Genomic DNA, 23,732 nt, shown 5'->3' on the forward strand with positions numbered 1-23,732 from the left:
GTGAGTATATAGAGGTGTATAGATACACACACACAGAGACACAGATATATACACACATAGAAACGGAGAAACAATTAGAAATCACAGCAAAGTGTTAAGTTATTTTAGGAGGTTTGGGGTTAATACAATGGCGATTGAGAAGCACTAGTGTCATGTAATTTATTCCAAGTAAGAGGGATTAATTACATATATATTAATTAATTTAAAAATACACACTGGGGGACTTCCAGAGTCAGTTCTGATATATAAAGAGTTTGGAAGTTGTTTCTCATGTCGAGTCAGTTCTGATATATAAAGAGTTTGGAAGTTGTTTCTCATGTCGAGTCAGTTCTGATATATAAAGAGTTTGGAAGTTGTTTCTCATGTCCTTAAAAGAAAAAGGCTAGGGCTTCCCTGGTGGCGCAGTGGTTGAGAGTCCGCCTGCCGATGCAGGGGAACACGGGTTTGTGCCCCGGTCTGGGAAGATCCCACATGCCGCAGAGCAGCTGGGCCCGTGAGCCATGGCCGCTGAGCCTGCACGTCCGGAGCCTGTGCTCTGCAACGGGAGAGGCCACGACAGTGAGAGGCCCGTGTACCACAAAAAAAAAAAAAAAAAAAAGAAAGAAAAATACTAAACAAACTGAAAAATCAATGACTTTAATGGCTTTTCTCGGAGCAATAGTAGAATTGAGGTTGCAGGACAAACTGTCACATCAGAATCTAGAGACAGGAGAACACAGAGTCACAGGTGAGATCAGCTTACCTGAAACAGAAGTTTCTGGAGCCATAAAGCAGTAGGAAGTTACATGGTAACTTCGATGAACTGCTAAAGACTGGGTGTGGACTAGCATTAGAGAGAGAAACTCTGAGGGGCTGTAGTCTAACTGAGGTCTCCATACTTCAGTGGGTTTTACTTCCAGGAACCCCACTAGGTTCTCATTATGAAGAGCCAAGACGGAACACTTGTGTTTCTGGCAGGGGGAGGGGAAAAGTAACCATTTTGAAATATGCCCAGTGTTCTCCTTAACAAAGACCTATTCAGTAGAGAGAAGAGACTTCACCAGAGCCTTAGTTCATTTGGGGGAAGGGAAATTACCCAAACCAGCCCTCTCTAGCTTTATTCTCTCACCTAAGGGGGAAAAATACTGAGAAACACTTGTGAAAGTTCAGGGACACAGGCCTATTAAAAGACTGAGATTTACACATAGGATTATAGAACATCTCCTCTCTCCCCAAAACATTACCACATCAACAGGGCCACAGTATAACAGTGGATTACAGCTGAAGGAACTGCAAGGTGCAGATTCTATTCAACCACAAAGCCAACAGGGGAGACAGAAACAAGGACACTAGAGGAAATGAAAGTCTCTGACACCTACAGCTACAGCAAATATGAAACACGGTCTAACTCCTAGCCAGATTAACATAAGACCGCACACGGAACACCTACTGATCTCAGTCTCTATTACCTAATATACCTTAGTATGGCTAAAACAAGACATACTAAGTTTTAAGGCAAGAGACAAAGCAGGCATCAGAATCAGATTCAGACATGGCATAGACTTTGGAATTTAAAATAACTATGATTACTGTTAAAGGTTCTAATGAAAAAAGTAGGTAACATGCAAGAACAGATGGGTAAACAGAGATGGAAACAATAAGAAAGAATTTAAAAAATACGAGAAATTAAAAACCCAGTGTAACAGAAATGAAGAATGCCTTTGATGGGCTCATCAACAGACTGGACATAATCAAGGAAACAATCAGTGAGCTTGAAAATATTACCGTATAGTAAATATGGCTATATCCCAGGAGCTCCTGGGATATAGTAAATGTCTTCTCAAGCTCACACGGAACATTCACCAAGACAAACCACATTCTGGGCCATAAAACACACTTGAAGGAATTGAAGAAAAAAATAAACCAAAGTATATTCTCAGACCACAATGAATTAAACTAGAAACCAAGAACAGAAAGATAGCTGGAAAACCCCAATATATTTTTTTTTATTTATTTATTTTGCGGTACACAGGCCTCTCCCGTCGCGGAGCACAGGCTCCGGATGCGCAGGCTCAGCGGCCATGGCTCACGGGCCTAGCCGCTCCGCAGCACGTGGGATCCTCCCGGACCCGGGCACGAACCCGCGTCCCCTGCATCGGCAGGCGGACCCCCAACCACTGCGCCACCAGGGAAGCTCCAATGTATTTTTAAATTGAAGTATAGTTGATTTACAATATTGTGTTAGTTTCTGGTGTAAAGTGATTCAGTTTTACATATAGTTTCTGCTGTAAAGTGATTCAGTTTTACATATATATGTATACATATATATACTTTTCCATATTCTTTTCCATTATGGTTTATTACAGGATATTGAATATAGCTCCCAGTGCTACACAGTAGGATCTTGTTGTTTATCCATTCTATATTTAATAGTTTGCACCTGCTAGTCCCAAACTCCCAGTCCATTCCTCTCCTGACCCCCTCCCGTGGCAACCACAAGTCTGTTCAATGTCTTTGAGTCTGTTTCTGTTTTGTAAATAAGCCGGTTTGTGTCTTATTTTAGATTCCACATATAAGTGATATCATATGGTATTTGTCTTTCTCTTTCTGACTTACTTCACTTAGTATGATAATCTCTAGTTGCATCCATATTCCTGTAAATGGCATTATTTCCTTCTTTTTTATGGCTGAGTGATATTCCATTGTATATATGTAGCACATCTTCTTTATCCATTCATCTGTCAATGGACACTAAGGTTGTTTCCATGTGTTGGCTATTGTGAATAGTGCTGCCATGAACATAGGGGTGCATGTATCTTCTAATAGTTTTGTCTAAATATATGCCCAGGAGTGGGACTGCTGGATCATATGGCAACTCTATTTTTAGTTTAGTGTTTTCTTTTTTTTGCGGTATGCGGTCCTCTCACTGTTGTGGCCTCTCCCATTGCGGAGCACAGGCTCCAGACGCGCAGGCTCAGCAGCCATGGCTCACGGAACCAGCCGCTCCGCAGCATGTGGGATCTTCCCGGACCGGGGCACAAACCTGCGTCCCCTGCATCGGCAGGCGGACTCTCAACCACTGCACCACCAGGGAAGCCCTATTTTTAGTTTTTTGAAGAACTTCCACGCTGTTCTCCATAGTGTCTATACCAATTTACTTTCGCACCAACAGTGTAGGAGGATTCCCTTTTCTCCATACTCTCTCCAGCATTTGTCATTTGTAGACTTTTTTTTTGGCTGCACAGTGCGGCTTCCTGCATCTTAGTTCCCCAAACAGGGATCGAACCCACACCCTCTGCAATGAAAGCAGAGTCCTAACCACTGGACCACCAGGGAATTCCCATGTAGACTTTTTAATGATGGTCACTCTGACCAGTGTGAGGTGGTACCTCATTGTAGTTTTGATTTGCATTTCTCTAATAATTAGCGATGTTGAGCATCTTTTCATGTGCCTCTTGGCCATCTGTATGTCTACTTTGGAGAAATGTCCATTTAGGTTTTCTGCCTATTTTTTTTTTTTGGCTGTATTGGGTCTTCATCGCGGTGTGCAGGCTTCTCATTGTGGTGGCGTCTCTTGTTGCGGAGCACAGGCTCTAGGCACGTGGGCTTCAGTAGTTGTGGCGCACGGGCTTAGCTGCTCTGCGGCATGTGGGATCTTCCCGGACCAGGGCTTGAACCCGTGTCCCCTGCATTGGCAGGCGGATTCTTAACCACTGTGCCACTAGGGAAGCCCCTCTGCCTATTTTTTGATTGGGTTGTTTGCTTCTTTGTTATTGAGTTATATGAGCTGTTTGTATACTTTGGAAATTAAGCCCTTGTCAGTTGCATCATTTGCAAATATTTTCTCCCAGTCCATAGGCTGTCTTTTCATTTTGTTTATGAAAATCCCCAAATATTTGGAGATTAAACAAGACTCTCTAAATAAAATACCAGTCAAAAAAGAAGTCACAAGAAAAAAAACTTTAATATTTGGAACTTAAATGAAAATACAACTTATCAAAATTTGTAGGATGCAGCAAAATCAGTGCTTTAGCAGAAAATTTATAACATTAAATGTGCATTTCAGAAAAGATCTGAAGTCAATAATCTAAGCTTCCATCAAATACTAGAGAAAGAAGAGCAACTTATGCCTAGAGCAAGCAGAGAAAAACAATTTAAAAATTAGAGCAGAGGGCTTCCCTGGTGGCACAGTGGTTGAGGGTCCGCCTGCCGATGCAGGGGACACAGGTTCATGTCCCGGTCCGGGAAGATCCCACATGCCGCAGAGCGGCTAGGCCCGTGAGCCATGGCTGCTGGGCCTGCGCGTCCGGAGCCTGTGCTCCACAACGGGAGAGGCCACAACAGTGAGAGGCCCGCATACCAAGAAAAAAAAAAAATAGAGCAGAAATCAGTGAAATCAAAAACAGAAAAACAATAGAGAAAAGCAATGAAATCAGGCCTTCCCTGGTGGCTCAGTGGTTAAGAATCGGCCTGCCAATGCAGGGGACACGGGTTCGAGCCCTGGTCCGGGAAGATCCCACATGCCGCGGAGTAACTAAGCCCGTGCACCTCAACTACTGAGCCTGCGAGCCTAGAGCCCATGCTCTGCAACAAGAGAAGCCACCGCAATGAGAAGCCCACGCACCGCAACGAAGAGTAGCCCCTGCTCGCTACAACTAGAGAAAGCCTGCAAGCAGCAATGAAGACCCAGCACAGCGAAAAATAAATAAATAAAATAAATAATGAAAAAGAAAAGTTTGCCATGAAAAGCAATGATATCAAAAGCTTGTTCTTTTAAAAGAAATAAAATACATTGTGAAGGGGTGGGATAGGGAGGGTGGGGTATGGGGATATATGTATACATGTAGCTGATTCACTTTGTTGTACAGCAGAAACTAACACAACATCGTAAGGCAATCATATTCCAATAAAGATATAATAAAATAAAATAAAATAAAATGCACTGTGAATTTTTAAATCTTTATAATTACCTGTCTTTGTTGAGTATAAAATTAGGAAATTATACATCTAAAGAGAAATATATTCTTTTACTCATTAATTTTTTAATTCTATAAAAATTGAAATATAGTTTATTTACAATATTGTGTTAGTTTCAGGTATACAGCATAGTGATTCAGTATCATTGCAGATTATATTTCATTACAGGTTATTTCAAAATAATTGATATAATTCCTTGTGCTATGCAGTATATCCTTGTTTCTTATCTATTTATATACAGTAGTTTGTGGAAGAAATATATTCTTAATCTGTCTAGTGTTAAAAACTTTACATTCAAAATTTTCTGAAAAGTAACTATCTCCAGTTTTGTGACTATCCATTATAAAGAATTTTCCATTTTCTGATTTATTTCCAGTTTTATTAGGCAGCCAGGCTTCCCTTTCTAGCATGCTTTTGGACTGTTTTTCTCCTGCCATCAGTTGGTATATGTACAGGAAGGAAGTACTGGACAAAGTAATTTCAAGAGCTCCCCGAGGGCAAGGTCTACTTAAGGATATATCAACACAGTGCTTTCTGTATACAGGCATACTTCACAGATATTGTGGGTTCGAGTCAGACCACCACAATTAAGTGAGTATTGCAATAAAGCGAGTCACATGAATTTTTTGGGTTCCCAGTGCATATAAAAGTGTTTTACGTTATACTATCTGTGAAGTGTGCAATAGCATTATATATATAAGAAAACAATGGAAACACCTTAATTAGAAAAATGGTTTATTGCTAAAAACTGCTAACCATCATCTGAGCCTTCGGCAAGTCATAATTTTTTTGCTGGTGGAGGGTCTTGCCTCGATGTTGATGGCTGCTGACTTCAGGGAGGTGGCTGCTGAAGGTTGGGAAGGCTACGGCAATTTCTTAAAATAAGACAACGATGAAGTTTGCCACATCAATTGACTCTTCCTTTAATGAACAATTTCTCATTGGTGTTTGACGGTATTTTACCCACAGAACTTCATTCAAAATTGGAGTCATTCCTCTCAAACCTTGCCACTGCTTTACCATCTATTTATTATTTAGAATATTTATGTAATATTCTAAATCCATTGCTGTCATTTCAACAGTCTTCTCGGTATCCTCGCCAGGAGTAGATTCCATCTCAAGAAACCACTTTCTTTGCTCATCCATAAGAAGCAATTCCTCAACTGTTAAGTTTTATGAGATTGCAGGAATTCAGTCACATCTTTCAGCTCCACTTCTAATTCTAGCTCTCTTGCTATTTCCACCACATCTGCAGTTACTTCCTCCACTGAAGTCTTGAATGCTCTCAAAAGTCACCCATGAGGGTTGGAATCAATTTCTTCCAAACTCCTGTGAATGTTGATATTTTGACCTCTCCCCATGAATCATGAATGTTCTCAATGGCATCTAGAATGGTGAATCCAGGTGTTCAATTCATTTTGCCCAGATGCACCAGAGGAATCTCAACCTGTATTAGTTATAGCCTTACAAAATGTATTTCTTAAATAAGACTTTAAAGTTGAAATTATTCCTTGAACCATGGGCTACAGAATGGATGTTCTGTTAGCAGGCACAAAAACATTTAATTTTGCTGCACATCTCCAACAGGGCTCTTGGATGACCAAGTGTATTGTAAATGAGCAGTAATATTTTGAAAGGAACCCTTTTTCTCTGAGCAGTAGGACTCCACAGTGAGCTTAAAATATCCAGTAAACCATGCTGTAAACAGAAGTGCTACTATCCAGGCTTTGTTGTTCCATTTATAAAGCACAGGCTAAGTAAACTGAGCATATATTCTTAAGGGCCCTAGGATTTCTGGAATGGTAAATGAGCACTGGCTTCAAATTAAAGACACCAGCTGCATTAGCCCCTAATAAGTCTTCAACCTGTCCTTTGAAGCCAGGCAATGACTTCTCCTCTTTAGCTATGACAGTTCCAGATGGCATCTTCTTTCAATAAAAGGCTGTTTGTCTACACTGAATATCTGTTGTTTAGTGTAGCCATCTTCATTAATTACCTCAGCTAGATCTTCTGGAAAACTTCCTGGAGCTTCTACATTAGCATTAGCTGCTTCACCTTGAACTTCTATGCTATGGAGATGGGTTTTTTCCTTAAACCTCATGAACCAACCTCTGCTAGCTTCAAGTTTTTCTTCTGAAGCTTCCTCACCTCTCACAGCCTTCAAAGAATTGGAGAGAGTTAGGACCTTGCTCTGGATTAGACTTGGCTTAAGGGAATGCTGGGGCTGGCCTGATCTTCCATCCGCACCTCTAAAACTTTCCCCATATCAGCAATAAGGCTGTTTCGCTTTCTTATCATTCATGTGTTCACTGGAGGAGCACTTTTAATTTCCTTCGAGAACTTTTCCTTTGTGTTCACAACTTGGCTAACTCGCCTCTTGGCACAAGAGGCGTAGCTTTCAGCCCACCTTGGCTTTCAACATACCTTCCTCACTAGGTGCAACATTTCTAGCTTTTGATTTAAAGTGAGACATATGACTCTTCCTTTCACTTGAACACTTAGAAGCCAATGCGGGGTTATTAATTGGCCAATTTTCAATTTTGTTGTGTCTCAGGGAATAGGGAGGCTGAGGAGAGGGAGAGAGACTGGGGAACAGCTGGTCAGTGGAGCAGTCAGAATACATACAGCATTTATTATGTTCACCGTCTTACATGGTTGCGGTCTGTGGTGCCCCAAAACAATTACAAGAGTAACATCAGAGGTTACAGATCACCATAACAAATAATGAAAAAATTTGAAATACTGTTAAGAATTACCAAAATGTGACAGAGGCGTGAAATGAGCAGATGCTGTAGGAAAAATGATGCCAATAGACTTGCTCAACCCAGGGTTGCCACACACCTTTAATTTGTAAAAATCACAGTATCTGTGAAGTGCAGGAAAATGAGGTATGCCTGTACCAGGAATGCAATAAACATTTGTGGAATGAATGATGCATATTTTTTTCTTTGTAGAATTACAGATATCAATAAGCTGTGCTGTATTTAAAGTACACTATATCTAGGGCTTCCCTGGCGCAGTGGTTAACAATCTGCCTGCCAATGCAGGGGACACCGGTTCGAGCCCTGGTCTGGAAGATCCCACATGCCGCGGAGCAACTAAGCCCCTGCGCCACAACTACTGAGCCTGCGCGCCACAACTACTGAGCCTGCGTGCCACCACTACTGAAGCCTGCACACCTAGAGCCCGTGCTCTGCAACGAGAAGCCACCCAATGAGAGGCCCGCGCACTGCAACGAAGAGCAGCCCCTGCTTGCCGCAACTAGAGAAAGCCTGTTTCAAAAATAAATAAATAAATTTATTTATTTTTAAAAAGTAAACTATATCTAATTTTGGATTTTCACTTTTTGGAGTTATCTATATCATGACTTCCTCCTAATTAAAGCACAAGGGCCCAGGCCTAAGTAGCCAGGGTGGCTCAGGAAAGAAACAGACTTTAACTCCACATTATTAGACAGAGTGGTATTAGGATCAACTAAGACAATATCATCTTTCCAAAGGGTCGAGTCAATGGAAGATGGCTTCCTTGTCAAATGAAGCGACTGAGTCCTCGAGACCAGGGTTTTTAAGAGTGAAACCTTCTGTCTTGGTCAAAACAGGCATCAGATCTTCCATAGCGAAAACTATTTTTGTAAATAGAAAAAAAATGTAGAAACAGGATGAATGTGGCCAATAAAGAGCAGCCGTGGATTGGGGACGTCTAAAGAGAGTAGCAGGGGTGCTTTTACCCACATGCTATTTGTGCCAACACAGATCTCAGAGGCTACAAGTGGAGTTGATCAGAGTTGAAAGAGAAGTGCTCCCAGGTGTGCCTAAGTGCCTTTCATTCCAGAGAGTTAAGGTTGAGGAATTCTTGCACTTAACCTCGAGCCCTCCCTGTCATGAAAATCCATTTTGGGGTTACTGTGGACTAGTTTACAAACAAAATCTCAACAAAGAATATCTCCTGCAACCTTTAAAACCCATTCCCCAAGAAAGTGATAAAACACAGGGACTGGGAGAAAATATATGCCAATTGTATATCTGATAATGTATCTAGAAAATATAAAAGAGGTCTTAAAACTCAACCACAAAAAGACGAATAATTCAATTTTAAAATGGACCAAGGATCTGAATAGACATTTCTCCAAAAAACATAGAAAAAAGACCAATAAGCACACAAAAAGATGTTCAACATAATTAGTCATTAGGGAAATGCAAGTCAAAACCACAATGAGATACAACTTCACAACCACTAGGGTGGCTATAATCAGACAGATATCAAGTGTTGGTGAGGATGTGGAGAAACTGGAACCTTCATACACTCCTGGTAAGAATGTAAAATGGTGCAGATGCTTTGAAAAACATTCTGGCAGTTCCTCAGAAGATTAAACACAGAGTTATGACCCAGTAATTCCACTCCCAGTTATATGCCCAAAAGAAATAACATACATCCACACGGAAACCTGAACAAAACTGTTTCTAGGAGCATTATTCATGACAGCCAAAAGGTGGAAACAACCCAAACATCCGTCAAATGGACGAATGGATAAACAAAATGTGGTATATTCATACATGGAATATTACGTGGCAATAGAAAGGAATGAAGCACTGACACCTACTACACCATGGATGAAAGTTGAAAACATTATGCTAAGTGAAAGAAGTCACAAAAGACCACAGCTTGTATAACTGCATTTATACGAATGATCAGAATAGACAAATCTATAGAGACCGAAAGTAGTTCTTGCCAGGGGCTGGGTATGGAAAGTGACTGCTGATGGGTAAGGGGTGATAAAGGTGGTGTAAAATTGATTGTGGTGATGGTTGCACAGCTCTGAATACACTGAAAAACCTCTGAATTACATACTTTAAATAAGTGAATTGTACAACATATGAAATTTATCTCAACAAAGCTATTAATAAAAAAAAAAACAAGGCAGAAACTTCAGCCCTGCTTCAATCGCCTTACCCCGCCTGCACAAACAACTTGGGTTCCCAGCTTTGGGTGCTAACCGGTCACAAAATCCTATCATCCCTAAAACCTCAATTTATATTCCATGAATTTGGAATCTAAAATCTAAACAGAAGCTGCACTAAAGATCAGCTCTGCATTACTTAGAGGAGAGAAAATTGCAGAACATCATCGGAACAGCTTAAGGAAAATTTCAGCATCCTGAAATATTTCCCATCTACATTAACAGCCATGGTTGCTATGTGCTCCCATAGTAAAAACATTTAGTCCCAATAACCATAAAATGTAATAATCAATTAAGCATTTTAAAATCACATTTAACTAGCCTTAATCCCAACTTACATATTCACAGTATGACAAATTAAACCTTAATACTGAAGGAATATTTACCATTATACCAATGACATGCAATAAAGAAGTGCTCTTTCAAAACCTTACGGTCGGGCTTCCCTGGTGGTGCAGTGGTTGAGAGTCCGCCTGCCGATGCAGGGGACACGGGTTCGTGCCCCGGTCCGGGAGGATCCCACATGCCGCGGAGCCGCTAGGCCCGTGAGCCATGGCCGCTGAGCCTGCACGTCTGTAGCTTGTGCTCCACAATGGGAGAGGCCACAACAGCGAGAGGCCCGCGTACCGGAAAAAAAAAACAAAAAACCGTACTGTCCAACACAGTAGCCACTGGCCACATGTGGCTACTGAACACTGGAAATGTGACTAGTCCAAACTGAGATGTGTTGTAAGTGTAAAATACACACTGTATTTTAAAGACTTACTACAAAATGGAGACTGAAAAATATTTAGCTTTGCATATTACAGGTTGAAATTATCTTTTAGATATATTGGTTTAGATAAAATATATACTATTAATCCCACCTGTCTCTTTTTAAACAGACTCAACGTGGGGGCTCAGGGCCCCCACCCGGACGAGAACATTTCAAATTACATACGCAGCTCACATGATATTTCTATTGGAAAGAGTTGCTCTAGAAAAACATTTAGAGCTTTTGAGGGGAAGGTAAGTATGCATCAGAAGACAGGGCTCTGAATAACTTCTATTATAGTTCCCTGTCGCCATCTCTTTTATATACTGGTCACTTTGCAGGAGTCTTTAGTATGGGTGGAAAAGCTGTAACACAAAGTCATCACCATACTTTCGAGACAACACAATCATACGGACCCTCCAACCATGCTTGCTTTCTGCAGCTGTTGCTTTCATAAGAAGCTACAGCATGTGCCAGCCAAGAAGGAAAGTTTTAAATGACATCAGTTAAGGATAATTGTTAATTATCCAGCAGTTCTGGATAATTTCCCCCTGTGGAGCAAAACAGCCTGAGAGCTTTAAGTATGGTTTGATTGAACCTTTGGACAAGGTATCTAGATGAAAGCAAGGGCAGTAAAAAGGATCACAGGTGATCCAGGAGGACACCAGAACATGAGAAGCATTGAACTGAGTTTAAGGAAGACCCCTAGGGTGATCTACTTCAAGTGGGAACTCTTAAGCCATCAGTGTGAGCCCTGGATCTAATCGCAACGTAACCCCACCTGCACCTGTGGAATGCGTGTTACCTGAGCATTTGACTTTAATCATTAGCATCGCTGGATGTCACACCTCCTGTGTACTGGAATACTTCTGGTGACGGATTTGTTATCCAGAGCAGTGCTGTCCAATACAGCAGCCACTAACCACACAGATGGCTATGGAGCTGTTGAACTGTGGCTAGTGTGACTGGGAAGCTCAACTTCATTTTAGTTAACTTAAATTTAAATTAACACGCGTGGCTAGGGCTGCTGTACTGGCCGGCAAAGGTCTAGAGCCTTGCTTCCCAAGTGTGGTGTGCAGACCAGCAGCACAAGTACCTCTGGGAGTTTGTTAGAAACACAAGGTATTTCTGACTCCATCTGAACCTCCTGAAATACATCCTGCAGTAACAGCATCTCCAGGCGATTCCTATGCACATTAACGTCTGGAAAGCACTGACCCAGAGTAGGGGGTCTTAGCTGAATACTACACTGTATAAAAAGTTGGCACATACGTGTATGTATAGGTGTACGTATGTGTATATACATGCTTTTCCCCTTTCCTTCCCCTGAAGACAATGTCCACACTTTTTCCTTAGATTTTCCAAGGAGTTTGTGATCCAAAACAGAAGTTTTATCCTATAGAAATGTAGCCCCGTAAAGTAGGAAAGCAGATTTCATTGAACAAAGAAAAACTTTTAAATTACCCTTTGTTATGCAGGCACAGTCTTCAATTCATGAAGGGCAGAACCTGGCCATCCACGGCTTTGAGGTTCTTCTGCTGTGTTCTCACTTCTTCACCCATGCTACCCACAGTTCATTCTCCTAGACTGTTTTTATGTTTCAAAATACCACATGTACACGCATTAGCACAGATAAGTAGTATAACATTTATATATATTCTATTTTGTATTATACACCCATACCCACACCCTGATTTTTTAGTGCAAAATTGGCCACAAAATGCACTTTAGTGCAAATACATACCGGTTTGTGCTAATTTGTACAGCCTGGAACAACTGGTGGAGTTTTAAGTACTGATGTGCTGTTGCAGCTGCTACCAATTTTTCGGTTGATTCAGGAATCAACCAGGAAAAAAAAAATTTTTATTAGTATCATAGAAGTCTAGTTGTTATCTACAACATGTAACCATGAAGATTCGGGAATCAGCCAGGTATCTTTTTAATTAGTATAATGGCAGTCTAGTTATAATCTACTACATGAAACCATGAACAAAACAGCTGATGGTCAGCCGGTGGTTATTTAGCTTACTTTTCCATCAGTAGATAGCGCTGGTTTTATATTATAATAAAAAACACTCATCCTTTATTATTTGTCTGGCAAAAATTTAGGAAACAAAGATTTCTTTTTTCAAAGATACTTTTATGTTGAGGATGCGGCTGTCGGCAGGCTTCGTAAACCTGCCTTACAGTATTCCTGCCCCCCGCCCCACACCTCCACTTTGTTAACAACAAGATGCTATGGCAATGATTTATTCCCAGTGGACTAAGTCCCTAGCATTAGATATGTCCCCAAGTCTCAAAATGGCTCTAAGAATCTGCCTTGAATCATTATCCTCCACTGCTGTTTAAGAGGAGACATGCACAAACTGGTAGTCAGCTAATGCAGCCAGGAAAATTAACTCGTCACAAAGAGCCACAAGTACCAATACTGCAAAAATGAAGAAAACATAAGTTTAGCCTCACTTTTTTTTTTTTGTAATATAAATTTATAAATGCAGAAGTACGGAATGCACTTGCAACATGAAGAGTTAGGTTCCCTCAATAAATACTTTCTCACTAATCAGTCTGGTGAAGAATAACTTGCTAGCACTGGAAAGTACAAATAGACAAATCATACATTTAATACATTTGGCCCTGGTGGGGCAAAAGATTCTTTAGAAATTAGCCAGCTGAAAGGGTAATTTACCAGGAGGGTTCTAATCTTTTTTTAACCTCTGCAATGTGACAGACATCATTAAAATACCAGGGCTAAAATACAATTTTCCACCTTGTTTCCACTGCCAGATACAGGATGAATGTCATCCACATTCCCGTGGTGGAGTAGGGTGGCTTTTCTCTACCCCTTTCTTTTCCATCCAGAAAGCACGCTGGAAGGCAAGTGAGTGGTGCTACTGTAAGAATAACCTTGATGCCAGTCTAATATGGTCAATCAGTCACACAATTGGACACGCCATCATATTATCTCACCCCCAGTCACGACACACCTTTTCTGAGGAGCTCTCATTCACTTAGTTTCTCGCCTTCAGCAGGGCCAACATTCTCATTTGCATTCAGTTTAAGTATTTATTCCATTTATTAACATAACCAGTAGAACTGAGTGTTTTAAAATATTTATTATATTTCGTTCTAGAAATGATGGTACAATTACGTCACACACCTTTGGGAAGGCATATTTATGCTTTCACACCAGAGCAAAGTTTTATGCATGGCCAGAACTGGAAATACCTAAGCCGTGAATAACAAAGGATAATGCTGTTGATAGGAGGAGCCCTTGTAAGTTTTCAAAAGCTTTCTTCTCTATCATTTATTTTTGGGCAGATATCAATCAGTCCAGTGGAAGGAGTTCTGAACATAAAAGGCACCTAGAATAAAAATTAGACCTTAACTAACAAAAAGAGGTGCACATGTTTACATCAAGAAACAAAAAGCCCTATTGATGCAACTCTCCTGCAAGCCAATGATAATAATAAATGCAAAAGCTATGGCAACTGAAAAGTCTATAAACACTTACCTGAACCTGGTTCATGAGCCGGATAATGACAATCACTTTGTGTTTTTAAACTTGTGGATGTTTTATCACCATTTAAACAAGCATGAGTACTGTTATTTATATTCACAGGTTCTAGGGGGAAGGCTCACTCTAATTATTTATCCATAGCCAAGATTTGTTTTGTTTTCTCTTAAATTCCATTGCTATGTACTCCATCCATGGATGCGTTAAAAATTACTGTTGCCAAAAAAAAAAAAAAAATTACTGTTGTCCTTCGAAGAATGTAGCAAAACCTAAAACTGCTACTTTAAACCAAATTCCTTTAAATGATTATAAAGCCAGTAAAGCTGACGTTTTACTATGATTTAAGCACCTGAAATATATTCTAACCAACTGATATTCTCTGAGCTAGAATTAGGATCCTCAAAATTTGTATGTATGTACAAATATTGCAAATTAAGCTAATAAAAACTTGGAAAAATACAAATAGCTTTTTTAGTACAAAGATCCAAAATCCACATAGGGGTCTGTACTAAGAGGAAAATGAACAGGAAGCCAGCAAACGTGTCTGCATTTTCTAATCTGGAGACAAAGGCCTCAGCGGAGCCAGGTGGTATTCAGCTGGGTCTGGTTCTTTATGCTGGTATCCATTTTTAGCACTTCGCGAATGGCCATGGTCGCGTAGGTAGAAGGAGGGAGAGAAAAATCCATCTTCAGAGCTCTGTATTTGCCTTCTGCCAGGCAAGAAAGAACAGTCAGAAAGTAAGGCAGCTGCAGACAGACTGGGGCGAGTCACATAATCTCTATACAGATAAAAGAACTGTGCTCCTTTCTTCAGCCTACTTCCCATGGGGCCTCAGAAAATGAGGCATGGGAGTAAGAGATCTGTGAGTGAAGGATCCACCTGAATCCCTATAGTAATTCTACCTGGAACCTTCATAGAAAGGGTAGGTGACAGAAGAGCATAGGAGAGAAACACACATAAAATGAAAAAAAAAAAAAAATTTACGCTACAGGGTGAAAACAGACAAAGGAATGGCAACAAGAATTTGACAATGAAAAGGCATTTTAGACTCTCTTGCTAGGTTTTCACTTAACTTTGTTAACTTTCTATGGGAGTGGGGAGGATATTCAATCACCTAATATCACAACCTTCTATAATGTTCATTCATTTTCAGTGGGAAATACTCTTTTAATCACTGACCTCCAACTGTAATCATAAAACTAAGATGACAAAACACAAAATAGAAATCATAGAGTGGGTTGGGAGATGGTGGTGATTGTAAGTTTTTTTTTTAAATATGTTTTTGTATGAGAAAACATTTCAAAGTTGACACAGAACTGATGGCTGAGTAAACTTACCAGAAGCAAACACTGGTGGTGGTTTCCCTTCTAGGTTGTCCACATCTGTGTTGAAGAGTGGAATTTTAGGATCATCATATGCAACGACTTCCCTTTGAAACATATGAAGAAAAGTGTGAATGTGAATTTCCATAACAGGCACTAAGTTACTCATCACCATTTGTTTAGCAAGGAAAACACACAGGCCTAGTGTAAATAATTCTAGGTGGGAGTATTCAATAACAGAATACGGCCATATTTTATACAGAAATACTATATAGCAAGGTGACAGATGATGCCAGCCTATGGTAAAAATAAAAAATGTTTCCCTAGGATGGAAATTCCTTTTGTATGTAGTTGGTAAGTAGTAAACTTCACTTGGCAGAGATGCAATTGAATTAATCACAGCATGTGTACTTTCTCCAGGGCGGTTATCACCACTAACACCACCATGTTGCTGTGAGAAACTGCTCTCTGGCAAGATGGAGGCCAACTCTGTCAGCCTCTTCCCACAATCCAGAGAAGAGGAGGGAAAAGGAAAAGGGAGAAGAGATGGAGAGAAGGAAGAGAACTTCCTGACAGTGGGCAACTAGTCCAGGGTTTAATTTTTTAAATTATCAAATAAAGCTTTACCTAATACTAGGTATTAAAGTATTTTAAAATGGGTAATACAAGTATCTTTTTCTCTCTAGAAACATGATAATGAAACAACCATATCAGTGTGGAACTCACAGCTAATTCTGAGTAAGGTAACTTGAAAATCTCAGTTTTTTAGGAATAGGGAAAAAGTTCATTCTCTGCACATCTCTTCAATAATTTAGCAATGTCAGTAAGATGTAAACTTAGCCACTTTCACTATATATTTGAATTCATTTATCTCCTGATAATTTGAAAATTACCAGGTAGTAGCAGTAATGAGAATAGTATTCAATAACAGCAATAACACTTTTATGCCAGGCTGTAAGCAATGAAAAATATTTATATAATGAAAAAGGTTAAAATCTAGTAGTTCAGTTCTATTTCATTCCAGACTATTACTCACCAGCTGACATTCTGCGGACGAATAATGATCTTTCGGTAGGCCCCTGATAAGGAATAATCTCTAATTTTGTGTCTCATGTTGTCAATATCAAGATTGTCCGCTGTGAGCATTTCCCTGTAGGCTTCACTAACTAATATAAAACAAAATCAGTTGGAATGCAGCATGTCAGCAAGCTACCTTGAACTATAGAGAGTAACATAAATTCTGTCACCTTAACAAAATTAATCATCTCAATTTACAATCCAATCTGTTCTATGGAATTAAAACGTACTGACTTACTAACTAGTACCAGGTGTCTCCAGTTTAGGTTTGGCCGACTCGTACTTTATTTTTGCAACCAGGCACAGTATCTGGGGTTAAGGGTCCCAAGATGGCTACAAAAGGCCATTTCATCAGAAGTTACTCAACTACAATGTATATGTACTCAGAGTTGGAAGAGACCATATACAGAGCCTCTAACTCCTTCCGGAAGAAGGTAGTTATAAATAAATGTATAAAAATAAGAGACCTGGGAACACCATCTGGCTCACCCTCGCACCTGATGTAGAAACTTTTTTACAACACCAGAGAGAGACAGTCATCCAGCCTTTGCTTTCACGTCGCCATTTATGGGGAGCTACCACTTTGTGAGGCACGCAATTATTGGAAAATTTTTTCTGTGCCATGCTGAAATATGTCATCGTGTGACTCCTGTCAACTGCTTTGGAACACAGATTAATTGCTTTCTTCCACATGTGTTTGTAAGTACTGGGCCTTTAAGCCATGATCTCCTCTAGACCAACAAGTTCCTCCAACTGTCCCTCCTTTGATATTTCTGTACTCCCCACCGACCCCTCATCTGCCTTGGGTAACAGGCTTACGTTAATAGTAACACCAGATACTTTTCATGTAGACTACCACCAAACTGGCCTTTTCCATCTGTACACTTGATCTTTGAACGTAAACATGAGAATTTACATTTAACCCTATTAAATGCCCTCTGCAGTTCTTTTTAAATACTTATTTTCCATATAATTAATATTAACTATTTTGGGTTATACTACTTGCAAATATGATAAGCAGATTTCTTTACTCACGTCATTCGTAAAAAACGTTGGTTAGACCAGGGTCAAGGAAAGACTCCCTCACGACCCACTTGTGAGGACAGCAGGGATCCCTAACTGAGCACTGCTGACACCAAGTGTGCCTACGTCATGAATCCACATGCCTGAACCACCACCCAGCCAGCCTGTGAGCCCCTGTCTTGGCCACGAGGTCTCCACAATCGGCTCTGTCAAAGGCTAAGCTGAATGTATGTTTTAACTGATACTAACTAGCCCAAAGTTTCTGACCTTGAGAGGTACCAGAGAGTAGAAAAGAATGCTTTCTTTTTCTCTCCTGGAAAGAGGGCAAGTGTGGCTCCAAGCATCTCAGTGCCTTCCTTCTCTACCTCCTGGTACTGGTCTCCGGTTCCTCGCTGCATCATCTGTGCCATCCACGCAGCACGGGCAGGCCACCCCACCCTTGTCTACCGCCCTTATTCATTCTCCCTCCTCTTGTCTAATCCTTTTCCCTCCATGAGGCCAACCTCACACAGCAGTCTGATTAGTCAACATGTAAATGGCAGGCTACCACTCCACTCTTTTATAAGTATTTGCCTTATCAAAGAAGGGTGTTAATCCTCATCATTTTGTAATTTCAAGAAATATAACGTTGATAAGTAAACTAATTCTGGGATCTTGAGAGAAAAGATGTTTTAACAGGAAAACACCTCCGACAGACCAGCCCTGGTGAGGAGTAAACTTCCAGAGTCAGTTCCACCAGGGTAGTCCCATGCTCAGGGCTGCTTTCTTTTTTACAATTTCTGAATCCTTCAAGAGTAAAAGTTCCAATTCCCCTGTCAAAATGGCATCCATGAAGGTACAGAAGTAATTCTTATCAGCCTCTGGGGAATGGGAAATAAGGGTAGGGAATGCTAAGTTTCCAGTTTATAAACTTCTGAGCTCACTGACTCTTGAAACACATGAACAGATATTATTTAACGCGGTTTAAAAAAAAAAAGGTTAAAAAAAGCAATGTTAAAGTATAATTATCCATTCTCTTTCTCAATGACTCTTTCCAAACCCTTCCATCCTTAGTAAGAATTAGTGAATTTCAGAAATTTTAAATAACAGTGCCAATAATAACAGCCACAACAATAAGGATACCAACACTATCACCATCACCACCACCTCCACCACCTGGTTTCTTAATTTAAATCATCCATCTGAATGCATCTATTTCAGGGGGACTTTTATAAGCAAACACGGCTTATGTATGTTTGAAACCTAAACATTTTTTTTCAAGTCGGATGGAAATTAAGGTTCTAAAATCATATTTAAAATACTGATTTTTTTCCCCTCTCTCGACTCTTGGCTGCCAGTGGCTTAATTATGTCTGACTTTAACTATCTTCCCCGGAGGGAACTTACTTTTATGCTGGGGGTAGATAACATCAAAACCAGGCAAGGGCATTACCACATCATGGATGGAGTAATTATTAACATCGTCTTCCTCAATACAGACAACTGCAGCTGAAAATATACCAATGGATAAATTAAGAAGAATTAAGGAAACAGGCAGTATTTCCACAAGTCCAACCTTCTAAAATTACACAGCTAAGCAATCAGAAATGCAAGCGTGCCCAGGTTCAGTGCCCCATGGAGCTTAGAGAAATTAATTTGCCTTTCTGTCTTTTCTATTCTACCCGAAAAATAAATATCGTGGATTCAGAAAAAGTAGAAAACTAAAAATAATCTGTTTCTCAGCTGCACCCTCACGTTTTAGGACTCCTGGCTTTTAGCTTCTTTTTCCTCATCAGACAACACTACAAAATACTATCTGGAAAGTTATCACAGATGAATGCATTCTGCCAAAAGCATAAACAATGGGAAAAAAAACCCCGTCTGTATTTAGAGGATGAAATGTGGTGGCACAGGGGACATTAAAATATACCAGATGTGATCAATATTGAGTGAGGAAAAATTAAATCAGGAAAAGATTAATTAAAATTTCCATACAAATGAAAAGCTTTAGTTCATTTACTGGGCACACCTGCAGATGAGCAGACTGTCTCCAGGAAGTAGCCAGGAAGAAATGGACTTTGGAAACAGACTTGTTTTGATTCCCAGACTTCTCTCTTTTTAATTTTTTTTAAAAATTAATGTTTATTTATTTATTTATTTTTGGCCACACTGAGTGGCATGTGGAATCTTAGTTCCCTGACCAGGGATCGAATCCACGTCCCCAGCAGTGGAAGCGCAGAGTCTTAACCACTGGCCCACCAGGGAAGTCCTAGCCTTCTCTTTTTTTTTTAACCAGCTGTGGAAACTTGGGGTTAGTGACTGAACCTCGTGTGAGGAACAGACAGAATGCTTCACAGTAATACTGAGCTTTAAACTAGAAGATGCAGGTAAAGGGCTTACTTAGCAGAAGGGCCAGCACACAGTAAGGGCTCAACAGCAGATGGGACTGTTTGCATGTCTACGATATCACAGCCCCATGTAAAGTGCACTCCAGTCTTGTGTTGACTTAAAGAAACTCTTTAAGACTGGCCAACGACAGCAGGGAGGCTGAAGTACACCCAGAAGTGTAGAGAAGTATTAGCTAGACCCAGATTAGGGTTTGCAAAGGGATCTTAGGCAACACTTAGTCCAAATCTTATCCTAGTTGAGAAAATGGAAGCCCGGAGAGAGTCAGGTGCATATTTTCAAATCAGATGCCTATTTTTCATTACATATGACAGATCCACACCAGTCAGTCTGAGCTTACAATGTCTTTCCCTTTCAAGCTTACCAGACAGCTATCTTAACCAGCAGCCAGGCTGGATGTTAAGCACTAGTGTCAAATAACTGAACCCAAGTTTGTGTGAGCAAGGATGGTGTCTGCCCTCTTACCTCCTTTGAGAACAAGGTCCCCCGGGACAGGGTTCAGTCCATACTCTTCAATCCTCTTGCTCACCATGTTGTTCCACACATAGCTCTGATAGCTATGAATATACATTAAGCGATTATTTCTTGGTATCTGATGGGAGAAAAATAAAAAACAGGCAAGAGAAAAAAAAATACATTCCAAATATTAAAAGTACTGTACTTTCCAAGACATCCCACTTGTTTAGTGGTGCCCCTAGTACAAGAAACTCGTAACTTCAATCTCCCATTTTTCTAACAGCCTATAGAAACAGTAACTGACACACAGCCACCAATTTTAGAGACGGAAGCCCTCAGACTAGGGGGTGTTCATGATCCGCAGCAGCTGCAGCGGCTCCCGTTTTGCACCCACAGTTCAGACGTTCATGTGAAGAAAGCAAGTGCTTTGGAATTTATACCCTCAATCAAAGATACAGACTTCAAGCTCAAGGAATTTACACCTCAATCATAGAGCTAACAGTGCTTTCTAATTCTATGGAAGGAGAAAGCCTGTATGACTGAACTGACAACTAATTTCCTCCAGCAGGAATCCTGATTTTTTTGTACATCTGGGGGAGAGTAACCAAGACTTACAGTTAGGAGTTAAACTTTAGTCTATCTGTACTATAGAATGCAAACACCAGTATAGGCTACACTTACCATGATGCTACCCAGTCTTGAATCACCACAGAGAAACCACACTAAAATGTAGTCATTTAGATCACTTACTGTGCAACCCTCTCACTGAAGCAGGTTACAGCTCTGATGCTACAGAGACTAAGAAATGAACTCTATGATGGGTTCTGAATTTTTCAAATACCAAGATACTTAAATTAAACTTCCTTGTAGGTATTTTCCACACAGATGCTTTCCTCGTGCCTTGCATGTTAACAACCACTGCCCCACTGCCTGCACCCACCACCCTCCCCTATCACCACCCAGGGTCTCAGCAAGGATCCCGCAGGCAACACCCCTCTCAGAGATTGCCAAAGGATCCTTATTTACCTTCTGTTCTTCCAAAATTTAGTAAAATATTTAAAGATAAAAAGTTCAAAGCATTGAGCCACCTCAAGTCAGTGCCTGACTTCACAAATTGCACTCACTATGCCAAATGCAGAGACTATATTCTTCAGTCCGTATTTTGAAAGTCCTCGGAGAAGCTGCCCTTCCACACACCTTTTGACAGGTAGTTTTCGGAGGGCAGCGGCTGGGTCTTTGGTCTTCGCCCATTCCTCCCTGCATTTAACCAAGTACCCCTTTTCAGCTGGTGGGGGGAAAAAAAGCTGTGATTAAACAATTTATCCAAAAGACAGTTCTATAACTTAAAACACTTCACAGAGAACACAAAATTAGAAAGTGCTATTTGTAAGAGAGATACTCTGAAGCGCTTTTGGTCACCTGCGAATAATCATCAGAAAAGTGAAAAGATGGGAAGGACAGAAAGTTTACAGAACTAGATGGCTTTCAACATGCTACCACCCCAGGACTTAAAGCCAATGACTGTTCATTATCAAGCTGACTCAACATCAGACAAAACCTTGGTAGTCCTTTCTTCCTTCCCTCTCTTTTTCTATTGTATTGTCAAAGTTAATGGATTACTTTCCATAAAATTAGACCTTATCTCTTTTAACTTGCAAATGAATAATTATCCAAAGTGGGCATAATTATTTTGCTGATTTGTAAAGTGGTACTTAAATCCTTTTCCATACAGTATGACATTAGTTTTTTTTTTTTTTTTTTTTTTTTTTTTGCAGTACGCGGGCCTCTCACTGTTGTGGCCTCTCCCGTTGAGGAGCACAGGCTCCGGACGCGCAGGCTCAGCGGCCATGGCTCACGGGCCCAGCCGCTCCGCGGCACGTGGGATCCTCCCAGACCGGGGCACGAACCCGCGTCCCCTGCATCGGCAGGCGGACTCTCAACCACTGCGCCACCAGGGAAGCCCATGACATTAGTTTTTAATGAACTCTCCAAACTTAAAAATCCTCAGTGTGTTTTTGCCAAGTTTTTATATTGTATTACATTTTGCTTTAACAAATTAACCACAGTGAAATCTGTTTGGATTCCTATATGTTCAGAGATTTAATACTGCATGGAGAAAAGGAAATGAATGTATTCATTTATGAATTAATAAATTAGATGAGCTAAAGACCTGAAAATAAGATATAAATTATAAATCTCAAATATATACATAAAACTTGTGTAAAAAAAGACATAAACTATACTTTTTACCTTAAAAACAGTTTTAAAAATTCTGAAATAATGACCCCAATTTGTACCTATACTTCAATTCAAAGCAATTCCATGAATACCTAGTCATATATTCTTTTTTTTTTCTTAAGATTATTTTTATTCTCACCTCCAGAACGGGGTTTCAATATTAAATCCATGACTTCAGCCCAGGAATTTTGTAGTATAGCTCTAAAATTAAACAGCATTTATTTTACTTAATTTTGCATTAAGATGAATCTTATTTGCCCAAGCCTGTGGAGTAACAAACCATATTAACTTTATATATTTTATTAAACTTAAAATAAGCAGAAAAACTAATATAACATAGGTTTCAAATGTAAATGTCAAAAGAACTTAAGAGAAGAAAATTAAAAATATAATGTTTACTCATAACATTTAATATCATTTCACAGTTTTAGAAAGCTGTTATAGTATAAATACTACCTAGTCATGCTTTAAGCTGATATACATGGTATTATCTGTATAAATCAAAGTTGTCTTTATATACTAAAACTTATTTGAAACTTCTCAAAAAAAGTCTCCCATGTTAAATACTTTCTTGCCTAGATAAAGAGAATAAATACAATTTATCCTTCTCTATTATTCTTGCCAAAATGGAAGTATCTTTACATTTGCTGATTATAAGTTATACATGCTTCTTTAAAATTAAACAGTACATAAGAAAGGTTACCTGCTATCTAACCTTTAAAAAATAAACACTGTTAACACTTCAGAGAGTAGTTTTCAAGACTTACTTGATCTTTAAGTGTATGCAGTTTCTTCTTTAACTTTTATTATACTCTCTTTTATCACACAGAGGTTGTATTTCATGTATCATATCTGAACACTTTTTATAGTTAAGATTTCTGCTCTTGGAGTCATACTGAGAAAGGCCCTCCCTACCATAAGAAAATAAAAATCCCTTCTATTAATTTTTCTGTTTTTCTACTTCACTAGCGTTTTTATTTTTCACGTTTAAGTTAATCTATATATTTCTATGTATTAAATTATATAAAATGTTTTATCTACTGATGAGAT

At 39.8% G+C, this 23,732-nt stretch overlaps 1 protein-coding gene across 3 annotated transcripts in view; it reads right to left on the minus strand.

Annotated features, from left to right (window-relative positions):
• Positions 1–13,761: 13,761 nt before the first annotated feature.
• The window catches only part of PUS7 (pseudouridine synthase 7), a 107,636-nt gene continuing 97,665 nt past the window's right edge, over positions 13,762–23,732 (minus strand). For all 3 annotated transcript variants that reach the window (XM_032642768.1, XM_032642769.1, XM_032642771.1), the window contains 7 exons: positions 22,822–22,883; positions 21,569–21,729; positions 20,454–20,580; positions 18,990–19,091; positions 16,541–16,670; positions 15,520–15,611; positions 13,762–14,891 (listed from right to left, as the gene is read on the minus strand). In XM_032642768.1, coding sequence (XP_032498659.1) covers positions 14,755–14,891; positions 15,520–15,611; positions 16,541–16,670; positions 18,990–19,091; positions 20,454–20,580; positions 21,569–21,729; positions 22,822–22,883 — 811 coding nt within the window. In that variant the 3' untranslated portion in view covers positions 13,762–14,754. The remainder of the gene's footprint in view (positions 14,892–15,519; positions 15,612–16,540; positions 16,671–18,989; positions 19,092–20,453; positions 20,581–21,568; positions 21,730–22,821; positions 22,884–23,732) is intronic.

This window comes from Phocoena sinus, chromosome 9 (assembly GCF_008692025.1).
Source record: "Phocoena sinus isolate mPhoSin1 chromosome 9, mPhoSin1.pri, whole genome shotgun sequence".
Classification (NCBI taxonomy): Eukaryota; Metazoa; Chordata; class Mammalia; order Artiodactyla; family Phocoenidae; genus Phocoena; species Phocoena sinus.